Here is a 14,985-nt window from a genome sequence, read left to right as displayed (position 1 = left end):
GGCGTTTATGTGTATAAATAGACCATAGCCTGCGTCACAGACAGTCTACACAGACAGACAATAGAAGCTATTTTTAGAGCAACACGTCATGGGGATTGACGCCTGCTAGAAACCGGCTCTAAATGGCTTTGAAATCCAAAAAAAGCCAGAAAAATTGCTAGCGCAAAATGAAAAACCGCCCAACATAATGATCAGGCAGCGTGGTCGAGTGATCGGTTCGAGTTCCGCTTTGACCACAACTTGGATTTGTTTCAGAGTGGCCCCGAGTTCAAATCTTCGGCCACACTTGTAAATGGCCAACTGGTTTGCCTCCGGCCAGTTGGGATGTTCAATTTGAATTATTTGTTTCAGTTGTTTGCTCGGCCCTACTAGCCTATAAACACTGCCGAGGGTAATTAAAGGTTATATGTTTTTTAATTTTATTTTTATGTTATTAAAACTGCAAATCCACCAAGCTTGATACAGCAGCGATACGTGTACTTTTCCTTTTTTGAGGGTTCACGACATTTTCAGGATATTTTAAAGCGCCCCTCCCCCAAAAAAAGCGATCCAAGAAAATGACCAACACGGTAAAACCAAAAACCCCAACACCCCCCCGCCCCCCTTTTTTTGGGGGGGGTGGGGGGGTTACAGAGGAGAGCGTGATGCATGACATGGCAAAAGTTAGTTCATGACACGTAAGAAAAAAAACAAACAAACAAAACAGAAACCGGACTAGTCAATTTGTGAGTGACTCAGGATCGCAACCATCCTCTTCCCCTTCCATTTGGTATCTTCTTTACATTTCTGAGCCAAAATTGCTGCTGTTTCTCTGTATTATCAAGGACTATATTTATTATCTCAAACCAAAAACTACTCCACCAAGCTTTGAAATCAATAAATAAATTTATTTCCACATATTTTTTAAAGTGTCGTTTGGAAAAAAACAAAAAGAGTATTTACACTTAAGCGACAACTTTCTCCAAGGAAGACCACTTCTTTACTGCTTCTCCGAGCGAGCTTCGGCCCCTCAGGGCTTCGGCCTCGTTCTTCGGGCTTACGTCGGTTTCGCCTCGCTAGCTCACCGAGGTTCCATGACAGCTAAAACCACTCTCGGATGTGCCATTTGCGGAAATGTCTGTCTAAGGTTTACTTCTTAGTTCTTTTATTATTTTCCAAGAAAAATCTCATGAAAACTGGACTTCAACTTTAACTGATATTTCCAAAAGTCGCAATGTACTTCTTTCCATAGCAGACCGTGCACTTCTCTACGTTGCGGAGAAAGCGTCGTCTTTACCTCGTCTGTATACAGTAGGTCAAGTACAAAGGAGCCTGTTGTACTCTGAGATCAAACTTGACTTCCTGACAGTTTCCCACGAACGAGCAGCAAAATGGAACCTTAAGAATTAAAAAAGAAAATCACTGATTAAGGTCTCACGTGAAAATGATTTCTCTTCCTCTCAAAGCGGCACACTTTTTCTATTAAACAATTAGATTATGAGCTCGAGATTTCTATCGCGTGATAGTTGACGAGGCCCAAGTCAACTATCGCGCAATAGAAATCGAAAGCGAATAATGTAACTGTTTTAGTATAAATCTACTATTCGTTCAAAACTTAATCTAAATCCTCTTCACAGACACTTCGAAAACGCCAAGAAGCGGCCGTCATTTTGTTAACAAGGGCACACTGCTACGTTACTCACTATCTATTACAGAATAGATAGTGAGTAGCGTGGCCAATCAGAGAACGGCATTCGTGATAGAACGCTAGTAGATTTATACTAATAGTCAATATTCCTAGTTATCACACCGTAAAACTCCGAATCCCGAACGAACTTAAATGGCTTAGCTTGACAGAATCGCATATAACAAAGTGACCTAGTGTGACAGGAATGCTTACAACCTGATGGAGCGTGCGTGCTAGAGGCAGCGTGACATAATCATACAAATTATGGACGGACCGTTTTTGTTTTTTTGAGGGGGACCAATTTCCAAAAAGAAATTCTGCAAAGCAAAAACTCTCCGCCAAAAAAATCGTGTGAGGGGAGCTATATATGAAAAAAAAAAAAAAACACTCGAGCAAGTCCTCTCTACTAACCAGGTTCTGTGTTTGACTTTAAAAAAATTCATCCACAAGCTTTTGCCCACACAAACACGCAAAATAATCTTGCACAACCTTGGGTTGAGAAAAAATTCAAGCCCCGGGTAATTGCCCACCCCACCTCCCTGTAAAAATAATTGTCCGTCCCCAACGTGGTCAGAATCATCACGCGACACTTTGATATACCGAGCGTGAAAGAAATGTCTTAAAACAGCGTGACATAAATTCGTCGCGCGACACTTTGATATACCAAAGACACTTCAAGACAACCTCACCAATTTCTTTCCGTAAGTGAATGGTGAGTAAGGAGATGTCGGTGCACAGAAAAGATCTGCAAATAAAATATTAACATACATATATTAAAAACGACAGAATGTGGAACAAATTTCCAAGTGTCTCTTAAATTTGGCTCGACATAAACAAAACATTTCGCGACAAGAAGAAAAAAACAAAAATGCGGCTAGTGTAAGCAAACTCGACAACCAATTTGTTAAATTCAATTCAATTCAATTCTTCATTTACACCATATAGGGCATTTAGATTTAAAAATAATAGCCCTTTTCACAGTTAATTTTTCTCATTTGCATTACAATGTAATCCAACGTAGATGCGAGGCAATTTCGGGCTAAGACTACAAAATAACCCAAAATTGCCTCACATACAAGCTAGATTTTATTGTAATGCAAATGAGCAAAGGTAACCGTGAAAAGGGCTACTAAGAAATATAAAGACGGTGAGGAAATAATATTTATATGTGAGCGATAGCAAAGTAGCAAGAGCTTTCTGGTTGGCCACCGCCATAGTCAATGACAGCAAAAAAGACATACATACACTACATTCATATTTTTATAGCAACAAAATCAAACAGCAAAGTAAAACATAGCAGGAACTAAATCAAGTTTGATTATTCAAAAGGTGGCATTTGTAATCTTGCGTTTTCAATCTGTCTGATTCAGGGACGGCGCATAAAATGCTATCTATTTCTTAAACAGATCATAAATACAACAGTGATGTGACCTGATTCCGGAGGCTGTGTAAAACCACATCAAAGCTTGGATTTCCTTGATAAGTCGGCGATTTGGTGCATATTCCATTCCCTTGTAAAAAAAAAAAAAAAAGAAAACAGACAGAAACAATTGGACAATTATATAACTAATAAGAAAACTGCTACATTCGAATCATGTTTCCTAACGTTTCGCCGTGAGTAATGTATATCAAACTTAAACCGACGTGACCAGAAAACCAAAAGCAAATTCTGCGATTCTAAAAGAAGCTAATCAGAGCTTGAAGTGTCTCATCTCAGGCTCAAATTTCTGCCCTCTGTTCGTCCCTCAACCCATACCACGAGAAAGAAGCATGTCAAAGGGAGGGTTATAGTGGCAGTCAGAGTAGTTTTCAGTCAACTGCCAAAGTGATTGCGTTCCCTTTCTTCTTCTGCTAAATTCTACAGCTGGTCAAGAAAATCTCTTACCAGCGTTTCCTTGGACCAATCAGAAACGAAACAAAAGGCAATCGTGACCTGGTTGATACCAGCTTTCCCGCGTTTGGCACTAGTTGCATACTTTCTCGTTTCCATGTCTTCCCGCTCTTGGCGCGGGTTTCATCTTTTGACACTAGTTGCAAGTTTTCCCACGCTTGGGACCGATCGCAAGTTTTCCCGCGCTTGGCACGAGTTGCACGCTGTTACGAAATCTGATTGGTTCACTGCAATGTTTACAACTGTTTTGATTGGATACTGAGATTCTACAACTTAAGCTCCATAAAACAAATATCTTTTGAAAACCAATGGCTTGACAGGCTTTACTGAAACACAAAATGTCATCAACCCAGTTTTGTATTTTACCTCCATGTGGACGATAGAGCGGTACAACATAGATGTTCATATCATCACAAGACGTCAGAAGAGTCCTGTAAGGCATCAAGCTGGAGCTCAACAGTGAAATACCACCTGAAACAGTTGGAATAACAGACATTTAAATATGAAAAAACTATACGCAACCGCCTCTCATCGTTCCAGACAACCAAGGTCTCGGAAAGGGCGGTGCAAACGTTCAGTAATCAGTTCAATTTTTGGCGGTTTTTCAGCTTTCAGTTCCCTTTTCTCAGCTCTTAGAAAAAAAAAACGCGCTATTTCTCGGTTGACAGTTAAAATTTTGAACAATCCCCAGCAGTTAGTCTGTTTATCTATCCAGACTCGAAGCTCGTCAAAAATACTCCGCTACGCGTCGTATTTTCAACGCTCTTTTTGGTGTCTAGAAATTTGGTCAAACACGGTCTTTCTTGTTTAATAGGTCCACAGTGGTGTTCCAAACACTGCATTTTGAACTTTTCAGGAAGCGTCCACACTATGCCGGAGAAATTTAAAAACGCTGCTTCATTGCTACGGTTAAGCCTACGGTCCACACTAATCCGTCACGAAAACGGAGCTTTTCGAAAACGCCCTTCAAACCGGAGGAATTTAAAAACAGAGCTTTTCGAGAACGATGACGTCACGATCAACATGTGATTTCCCTGAACGAGTTTTCCTCAAACACAAAACCAAAATGACCGGTGATTGCTGCGTTTTTAAATTCCTCCGGCGTAGAGTGGACGGAAAGTAGTTGATGCGTTTTCAGAGTGAAACTTCCGTTTTCAAATTCTTCCAGCGTTAGTGTGGACAGAGCCTCACACTTGCAACGTCTCACAGCCAGACAAGACTTACTTTGTAGCTTTAGTCTGGAATGCTGAAACAAACTGCCGGTTACACAATGCATGGAGCTGAGGTTTTCATGGTGAAAATCCTCTCTGGTGGCTTTGTTGTACACAAACACTGCAAAGAACAAACGCCATTCAACTTAGTGTGGAGTACTTGATTCTAGCTGTCAGGTATTGTGACAGTGAAAGTGGATAACAGTGAATTTCAAGTCCGATACCCAAACCACTCGGACACGCTGCCTCCATACAAGTATTTTCAAAATTTTTGGATGCTCTGCTAGAGATCCAAACAATTCAGTCTAGAAAATTTCCACGCTCTGTTCATAACAAACATTCCTGAAAACTAAACTTCTAAAACTGTAGTTACCAGTGGTGGATCCAGACCCTGAGCTAAACGGGGGGGGGGGGGGGGGGGTATGCTTACCCTGCTGGCTTTTCTTGCTTGTGCGATTCTTTTCTGTTTTTACCCAAAATAAAGGGGGGGGGGGTGGGCATGGGCCCCTCACAGATCCGCCACTTACCTACCTGACATACCATGCATGGAAGCAACCTCATGGGGATGGATCCTTGCGAAGAAGGTAGAAAAAAAATTTTCACAAACTACAAGAAACATGTGTGTCTTACCTATATTAGGATAATGTTCATCAGAATCTTCTGAGGATCCTAAACTGTTTAACAAAAGAGTGAAAATTTAAAATCATAGTCAATTCATTAATAATCACAAACCAATTATTTCGCCAGTTCAAACATTCTAAAAGTCTAAATATTAATTTCTTAATACGTGATCCACATTTGTTAAAAAACACCTGTATTAAAGCAATCCTTGAAAAATTTCCTTACCCAGAGGACTCATGTGTAGTATGACTCGCAGAAGATGGCTTCAACATCTCAGCTGTTTTTAGAAGTCTGGAAGAATAACACTTGTGGATGAATATGATTTCAGAATAACAGTACACTGATTCCGAAAAAAAAAAAAAAAAAATTTAAAACTTGTATTGTCGATACATGTTCCATTAGAAAAGAATAAAATGCAACAAGCTGCTTCTGTACTGTAGATATGCTTGCTTTTTGTGCAATAGAGACAAACAATAATAATTACTGTTATAACCAATCATGCCTTTTGATACACTTCAGCCAGCTAATAATTATTAGGCGAATTTCCTTGAGCCTTGGTTCAGCATATTTTTGGCGAGATGATTTATTAACTGCAAATTTGGTTTACAAGGTATAAATCAAACAGAACTGTTGCTAACCCTCTCATTCCTGAATGAATTTCTGGTTGCGATGCAGGTATCACAACTTGACCCAAACCTTCCTACCACCCCACCACTCCCCTCCCCCTCCAAATCAGCATGTTGTTTAAATGTTGTAGCTAACAAATCTGGTATTATTTACCTCATCCAAACACAGCAGGATTCAAGCTCTTGATCCAGAGTGCTTTTATCATACTATTACACCATTGAAGCTAATAATCACAGCTGGCAACTAATAATACCTTATTATGTTGAGGTCTGTGAACCAATCTTGCACAACGAGAATCACGTGACAGACAGTTAACAAGAAGGTCACAATCTGCAATGACTGGACAAAAGGCAATACATGAGATTGACGTATACAGTGCACTTTGAGGATACAAATATTTTTAGGTTTATTCATACTGGAACATAGCTTGAGAGCAAGCTTGCATATATTTGAGTGGCCACCTCCCATTTCCCTGAGGGTGGCCACTTAATGAGGCTTAAATTGACTGTATAAGTTCACAAATCTTGCAGTATAAATAGTGCAACTTAGATCACTGAATCTGGATGACATCAACATAGTGTGCAGGTTCTGGTAAGCCAGATTCAACTGCAGTATCACTGTACACCTCTGCAAACCATGAGACAGAGCATACAAAATAATGCAGTGGGCAATGTAACTAGTAGATGTAAAATTTGTAGCCTCATGTCCCATGCAGGACAAAAACGTTTTAGAAGCAATTACCTGAATTTCATTGTAGTTTTCCGGAGAGGTATACTCAGGAGGAATGTTGCGATCATGGTGGATCAGGTGGTCTAACAATGCTGCACTCAAAAGTGGCTGAATTTGAGGAAGAAAAGAAGAACTACAAGATAATTTTTTTATACTCAATGAATTGGACAATAAACAGCAATGTTACATTCAAGTATATGTGGCAGGCATATGTCATCTTGTTTTCAAACTGATAAGACAGCTCTCAGTAGGAAGTAGAAGAAATGAGAGCAAAAAAAATTTAATTTAAATCAAGACATAAGTTTAACTTAATAGTAAGTGGTTAACCTTCTATTGTTACCCACCCCTCCCCCTCCCCTGGATAGGTTGCTAGTCCATCACAAGCTACCCCTCTTCGACATTTAGTCATGTCACCCCCACAAACCCCCTACCCCACCCCCTACCCCACCCCCTTCCGGGTTGAACAATCAAAATATCTTGCTCAATAAATAACAAGAACTTGACCAAGGGTTGAGCCCAGACCTCCCTTCATGTGGCGTAGTGTGAATGATAAATGTATGTGGCCATTTCAGGGCAATAGTCCAGAGTGGAAATATTTGGAATGTTGTTAGCCTTATGAAATTGACTCAATGCGGTTTAACTACTGCACCTGAGTATCCAAAAGGATCACTCTCTCTTGTGTTACAGCCAGGTCAATACCAGAAGTCTGATTTATTCCATCCTCCTAAGCATAACACACAATCAATCAATCAACCACCCAACCGACCAACCAACATATCAATCAATCAATCAATCAATCAATCAATCAATCAATCAATCAATCATCAATCAATCAATCAATCAATCAATCAACCAACCCACCAACCAACAAATCAATCACTCAATCAACCAATTTCTTGGGTCAATGTCTTAGTAATTCCTTGAGCAGGCCTTTAATTTATTAGAAAAAAATCCTATGTGCCAGGCTTGACCCAGGGGCAGTTTGGCAAGATCCTGCTACATTTTACCTTCAACTGAATGTGGTACTAGTCTTAATTGACAGACATTTTCTTGCCCTCACCCCAGAGGTGGACATAGATTAGGGTGGGACGTCTGATATTTTAGACTAATAAGGTGTAAACTAACCTGGACTTGTCTTGACTGCACAGGAAATAAGGGAGACCTAAAATATCAAGAGAAGAGTTAACTTACTCAGGGTGCAAAGAAAACCAATTTTCATGCTTATCCTTTGGGCAAGCTGTAGCTATGGTGTACTAGCCAAAAAGTCATTCTCACTAGCCCCTCAAAATTTCTTGCTTAGTCTTTACTTAAAATCAAATTTCTTGCTTATTTTTTCTTAAATTCTCTTGCCCATCAGGCAAGCAAAGGATAGAATCCAGTACCCTGATTGAAAAATCCCCCAGGTTATCAGACACAACTTTCTTTGCATGCTGTTGAGTGTGATCTCATACATGTTCCACAGGATGATAACAATGAATTAGCAGGAATGCCACAAGATTATTAGAAGTAAGAGTTAAAATAGATTATGGGGAATAGATACATTAAAAACAAAAATCACTTTACTTATTAAATATATTTCAATATTGTTAAGTACCGGTAACTTTTTTAAATAAATATCTAAATACGGCAATGTACAAAAAGACTGCTTACATGATTCTTACCCCAGATTACGACAAAAGCATGTCGTCTTAAAAGCATTTTTTACACTGGCTGTAGTGCTTTTTTTGTGTGAAACCTTGCAACACATTATAAACTCAATATAGAAAAGCATGTATCATAATTCAATGATGCACACAACTCATAGCATCAGCAATGGTAACTTCACTTCGCCAGAGAATTTTTTCTCACACACATTGTCAATAATTGCATATGATACATCTATTTCCATTGGCAATGTTGTAAAACAAATGGATTCATGCTTGTAGTTGTGCATCATCACACTCTGATGCACTTGGGAAGTTTGGAGAGCACTCGAGAAGCTAGAGAACATTGCTCTGAACTATGCCTTGAGCAAATCTTGCACTTCTTTCCAGCTCTCTAAACATCTCACATGCATCACACTGTGATATGCATGATTCTATTGTCCATTTGAAAGTGTTGTACTTGCACATGCTAAGCACCAGCCTGCCAATGTGATGAGCAACAAACCTCGAGTCAGAGAATGGCCCAGCTCCTCCCAAAACAGAGAGAACAGTTGATTTTCCAGCACCTTGGGGCCCAATGATGCCCACCACCAGGAAGTCTGTTTGATCAAGAAGGATCTAAATGTCAAAAGTGAGAGTTAAAAAAGAGTTTCCTAGTATAACTAACAACACAAACAAAAGGCCACAGTTATGGCCATCTTGCAATAATGTATCTTAATGTGGAGAATAAGGACCATCGTTGAAACAAACAAAAATCTTAGTCATGGAATAATGTTTACAGGTGCAAAGCTCATTTATTTATTCAAAAAAAAAAAACATTTTGTGGTATGATTTTCAAGTGCTTTAACAGGTTAACTTCCTTTATGGTCAGCAGATTATCTGTCTGGGTTGTATCTAGACAATTTTGCATACTTCCTTGCCCTCATTTTGTGTCCAAACAACCTACTTTGCCAAATCTACCTAAAACTACTTACAAATCAGAAAATTGAAAACAAATAAAATTAGTTCATAAATATTGTTACAGTAAACTTGAAGTTAAACACTTGATGTGATATATACCTCTAAAGCAGTGTCATTCCACTGTAGATTTTCATCAAGTAACTTCATCAGTTGCGGAGCTCCATCGCGGCTGTGAAGACCAAGTTTGAGGGAGGCCAAGTTTGTAGTTATCCCTTCAACATTTGCACTTGCTCCTGAAGAGAGATTCACTATTGTGATTAAAAGTTTTGAGTTGGGCATGAAACTTTACAGATGCCTTTGTCGCCACAGAATGTATATTATTTTGTTCCAAGAAAACATCATGTAAATTGAAGGAATGCTTTTAGTTAACAGTCCCACCCTTAAATACTTGTAGTTCTCCCAGGGACCATAAGCCACCTTAGGCAGCAAGTCCTCTCTGATAATTTTTACCTCAATGACAACAACCTGTAATAATGTTGAAAAGCCCTCCAAGAAGAAAAGTTTAATGAATGATTTTAATTTACCTGTGACTGTGCTTGCCGCTGCCCCACCCATACCATGAGGTTGTGTAGCACCTGCAGATCTATCAGTTGCTTGGCCTGCTGGGTGATCTGATAAAATTGTTTTGCCACGAGCTACAGCTTGCTGAGGAACACTGGGTCTGGCCACGCCCTCTGGTAAAGTTTCCCTTTCAAAGTATAAAATCTTTAGTTCCCAAGGTGATCAAATTCAAATTTTGACCTAGAGTATCATACATTGCTAAACAGATGACATGTATGGAGTCCCACCCTATGCTATATGTTAAATATTAAATAGACATCTGCATCTTTGCAATTTTTCATGTCCTGCAAGCAAGACATAAACCTCACAACTGCTATATAGCTACACAGATGATGTGGCTCAAGATTGTGTACCTGACTGAGGTAAATTATTTTAATTTTTTAAAAATATGTGTTATAACATTTGGTCTCAAGTAGCCAATCCTAAGACATTGCATAAATCTCTATAGAGCAACGTCATTGACAAAGAATTTTTCATTTAAATAATAAATCATCTCTACTGCCCTCTTGCAAGGAATGCAAGTACATAAAAAACTATCTATTCACATACTAGGCTGCATGGTATATTATAAATTACCAAGCACAGGTGTTTGTAACATAAACAGAGCATTAATTATTTTTTTCAGAAACATTATAATTTGAAAGAGATCTGTACCAATTTTGGAGTAAATTGATTTTAAAAATGATTTCTTCAGTTGGCTTGTGCACCTACTTTTTAAAAATTGGTCACTATTAGTTAATAAGTAAATGCCTCTAAAATACAGTGGAACCTCAGGTTGCAAACACCTCTCCTCAGCGACCAGTTTTCCAAAGTACCAAAATTTTCCGTGTCAAATCACAATATTTGTCACCTTTTGTAAGTGACCGCGACCACTTTCAGAGCTAAAAGGTTGAAATTTTCTGTAGTTTCTAACCTCCTGTAAATGACCGCTTGACAGATAACAGAGCGGAAATTTTATAGTAAGCTAAGGTGTTGTAACATTATCGCATTCCTGGATAGTAAAAGAGACAGAAATTTCTCCATGGGCAGTAACATAGTTTTTCACATGACTTTTCACATGGATAAAACATTTAAAACATGGGGTAAGTCTCTGCAGTTACCTTATACTAATGAGGAAAAATTTTGACCCAATATGGTCTAAGCTCTTGTAAGTGACCACCTCCGGTAGGTGACCATCTAGGCTTGACATTTTGGGAGGTCGCTTACGGGAGGTTCGACTGTATATGCATTACCTCGGTTTTATCAGGATTTGCTTCACAGGAGTTTCTTGTCCCTACATGACAAGCAAAATGTATAGATGAGGCATTTTAGCATGGTATTGCCACAGCCTGTAACCACTAACAGGAGTAACATTGTAAGGTATTTAGAATAGTGACAAGTGAGACTGGTAATATTTAAACTGTTTAAATGTGTATTTCAATATGTTTCACGAGCTTGGTCCTCAGTTGATTTTGTTTCGGATCCTAGCATGTACATTCTGTAAGTGAGGATGATACTCAATACCACCTTGTAAGAGTGTTTGATTATCTGCAAATACACCTATCCTTAAATTATTATCTACATTTCTTTGTGTGATTCTTGAGAAGCACATGCAACAGCAGTGAGGAATCTGAACTAGCTATTTTGCAATTTGTAAGGTAAATCCTGCATACAAGCCAAGTGGCTCATCAGGCCAGAGCTTATCCCGGTTTCAGAAGCATGAAGCGACTAGGAGTATTTCTACTCTGCCCTGAATGGGATGCTAGTCCATTGCAGGGTTATCCCCTCAGTATTTAATTCACTAGTACTCATTTGTACATCTGGGTGGAGAGAGGCACTGCGAGAGTTAAGTGTCTTAAACAAGAACACAACACAATGTCCTTGGCCAGGGCTCAAACCCGGACTGCTCTCTGCCAGACCACTCTCTCCAGATCATTTATTGTGTGGCATCATCAGGGGTTTTAGTAACATCTTCAGCAGGAGGTCAACTGGTTTTCACAGGTGGGCAAAACGACTTGAACTGGACCTCTTTCTATGAAAAACTTTCCTGTAGATGATCAAACCAGGCAGGCAAATCATCCTCTGTGTCAGTTAATTTGCCTGGTGGCTGGCTTCTAATGAAACCCCTGCATCATTCAGTGTTTTTTTTATATCAAATCCCCTCAATAAGTTAGAAATTTTTCTAGGTGTTGATAACATCCTGTGAACATCTTAACAACAACGTATATGATGCGTATGATAGACTTGTTTATCATGATTAAATACAATAGGCGGAAATGCTAGCCAAGCCCATAAGATGTATATGTACCGCGACGACCGCAAGTAACTGGCATATTGCGATAGCTATTGAGCAAGTAACAGCAAAGCGTATTCAGCGACTGTAATTTTTTTTTTAATTCACACATAGGTCATTGTAATAAAGACAAGGAAACCCCCAACAAGTTGCTGTGTATTTAAAAGTTGCTAAGTCCGGCAATATAAGCCTGTTACACATCTTGGAGCAACTGTTAGATCATAGGGCACAGCTCCGTGATTAAGGGGGAAATGCTTTGAATGCTCACCCTGTCGGCAGAAGATTTGGTGAGTATAATGGGTGTCTTCATGGGTGAGGCTGAGGCTGCCGCTGGGTGGGCTCCTGTCGGACCTTCACCTTTACCCTGAAGAAAATAAATTTAAACAGATTTACTTCAGGCTGAACAATCCCAGACAAAAACGTTGGCACACGAAGCAAGTTCTCCCCTCCCCCCACCCCTCCTTACAATCTCGATAATCAGGTGACCTTTTTCCCTTTTTGTTGAAAAAAACGCGACATTTTCCAACATTGATTAGATAGGTGATCCAGCTCAACTCAGTTTTCAAAATTTGTTTGTGGAAATTTTATAAGCTTACTCATTATGTTACTAATTACTTTTAAAAATTAAAACATTTCTTCTCCTCAAAGGTACTTTTGTTAGAAATATAACAAATAGACCTTGATGTGATGTATTTTTATTACGATTTTTAATTCATTGGTTAAGTTTTAACCAAAGATGTGGTACGAACTTACTTGTGCTTGTTTCAATAATTGAAACACAAATACTGAAAGCCATACGTTTATATAGAGGGTAATGAGTAATCAGTGGAACTACAATAAAAATTACAAGCACATTATGCAGTCAGTAATTCTTACCCTTGCAGGCCGTTCTCGGAAGCCTCTTTCCCTTCTGCGACCGCCTCTGCCACGACGAAATCCCCTGTCTTGGTCCTCCATCTTGCATTCAAATGGTACCTCATGTAAGGACAAACAAAATGACCTTTAACCAGCTGCATGATGGGAATGCTCCGTTTCTATCACGTCAGTTTCCTGTGAGAACGATCGATCAAAGAAGAAATTTTGGCGATGGACTTGAGAAAGGTTTCAGATGAGGATAAAGTCAACTTGTGTAGAAAATATACCATTCACATACTCCTTTTTTATTCTTATTTAGGTTATGTGTATTTATTTGTATTTGTATTTGCTTGTTTTTAATATCACTTTTGGACATCTTCGATAGCTGTGTTTGTAGTTTTGTCTTCAGCTTTTAGTTGTCTATCGTTTTATTGTAGTTGAGTATTGTTTGTCGGCTAGTTCTACAGAACAGAAAAATCCTGAAACTGTTCTCAGTGGGGTGTACATGAGGATCTATTAAACTAGAGCAGAGAAGCATAAAATGTCATTTCACTCAACAATTGATTCGAATGACCTGTTATTTGCTTTGTGCTGTTTTGTTCTTTTTCCTTGATTCCCATCAACACATTTCTTAGGAGGCTTTGCGTTGTTGCCATTTCTTTGGTTTGTCAATGTAGTGTGGTTCTTCAGAGAGGCGTTTATCAGACCAGCTTTTACAGGACAACCAAAGCTAAAATCATGTAAGTATACAAGGTTCCTATTTGAATATGCACTGTAACATTTCCAAAGGACTTCTTTATCCCTCCCCCCTTCCTGTTTTTTTTTTTTTTTTTCTGTCACTCTACCGTCCAAGCCTTTGCATGACTCCCTAGCTTTTCGTTTCGTGTGTGCTTGGGATTAAGGAAATGACTGTTAACAGACTACAACACAATATTATGAGGGCTTCTGTTAGATCTTTACTCTCTTTGATGTTTTTGAAACTTTAGTTTTCTTTCTTACAGATGTGATAAAATCTGGAATAGGATTCTTAGTGTGGTTTGCTGGTTTGACTGCATGGATTCTTGTATATCAGAAGTATCGAGCAAGCTGGGGTGAAATTGGAGACAGAATATCATTTGTTATACCACTGGGAGAGCCATGAATCAGTTCAGTCTTGTTATGTTAGTGCAATTGCTAAATCTTTGTCACAAAAACTAAGCTAGATCAATAATAGCTATGACTTTTCATCTTATTGGTATATGTTTTTGTCAGGACACTCTTGTAATATGTGTATTGTAAATATTGCATGCTGTTTTTGTTGGAGAAGTTTTATATTAAAAAAAAATTGGAAACAGCACTTGCTGTTCTTCTTGTATGTGTTTACAAGTCTGTGCAGCTCAGTCAAATCAGAGATTTTAGCTACATTAGCTTAAATGATTTCCCAAAAATGAAAAAAATATTCGCCAGACGTGCGAGTAATAGATAATTTGTACGCACCTGACACTTTTGACACTTGCATTAGCCAGCAGGCGAGCGCTAATTTGCAACACTGAGTCAGTGGTGTTCCTGGTTTGTTGCCTATTGGGTTATGAGCATGAAAAGTTACTTGCCCAGTAAGTAAGAAAATTTGTTTGTCCCAGACAACCGAACAAGACCATTTTCAATCCCTGGTTGACCCACAATAGCTTAGTCTGAGAGGTGTACAATACTACAGAAAAACTAACAATACCATGAAGAGACACTTCTGCCACCTAAGGTAGCCAATGCTCAAGGACAAACTGATACAGTGCAGTTCAGGGAGGGGGGGACACTCCCAGAAGAATTTGGTGGGGGTGTGCCGCCCGCTTCCCAAAACCCATACCCTATTACTCTTACGCTATGAGCAAAATCTGTGATTTTCCCAACCCTATTTATGACCTGACCAAATATTCAAAACCCTAAAAATTCATGACCATTGCAGCTGGCACAGT

General features: G+C 39.0%; 2 protein-coding genes across 2 annotated transcripts; one reads left to right on the top strand and one right to left on the bottom strand.

Annotated features, from left to right (window-relative positions):
- Positions 1-866: 866 nt before the first annotated feature.
- Positions 867-13,171, bottom strand: LOC110048238 (nonsense-mediated mRNA decay factor SMG9-like). Its single transcript, XM_089293188.1, has 17 exons — positions 13,058-13,171; positions 12,450-12,545; positions 11,142-11,182; positions 9,873-10,036; positions 9,448-9,581; positions 8,894-9,006; positions 7,871-7,907; positions 7,395-7,469; positions 6,758-6,853; positions 6,270-6,355; positions 5,615-5,680; positions 5,399-5,442; positions 4,782-4,889; positions 3,924-4,028; positions 3,098-3,177; positions 2,356-2,411; positions 867-1,377 (listed from the first exon to the last, which is right to left on the bottom strand). Exons 1-17 carry the CDS (start codon positions 13,136-13,138, stop codon positions 1,296-1,298), a joined length of 1,464 nt encoding a protein of 487 aa, XP_089149314.1. The 5' UTR covers positions 13,139-13,171; the 3' UTR covers positions 867-1,295.
- A 30-nt stretch (positions 13,172-13,201) lies between these two features.
- On the top strand, positions 13,202-14,372 carry LOC110048209 (gamma-secretase subunit PEN-2-like). Its single transcript, XM_089293189.1, has 3 exons — positions 13,202-13,321; positions 13,665-13,776; positions 14,038-14,372. Exons 1-3 carry the CDS (start codon positions 13,268-13,270, stop codon positions 14,175-14,177), a joined length of 306 nt encoding a protein of 101 aa, XP_089149315.1. The 5' UTR covers positions 13,202-13,267; the 3' UTR covers positions 14,178-14,372.
- Positions 14,373-14,985: the final 613 nt, after the last annotated feature.

This window comes from Orbicella faveolata, unplaced genomic scaffold (assembly GCF_042242905.1).
Source record: "Orbicella faveolata isolate gen_17 unplaced genomic scaffold, um_ofav_v1 contig_25, whole genome shotgun sequence".
In the NCBI taxonomy this organism is placed as follows: domain Eukaryota; kingdom Metazoa; phylum Cnidaria; class Anthozoa; order Scleractinia; family Merulinidae; genus Orbicella; species Orbicella faveolata.
This window is presented reverse-complemented; position numbering and strand designations above follow the sequence as displayed.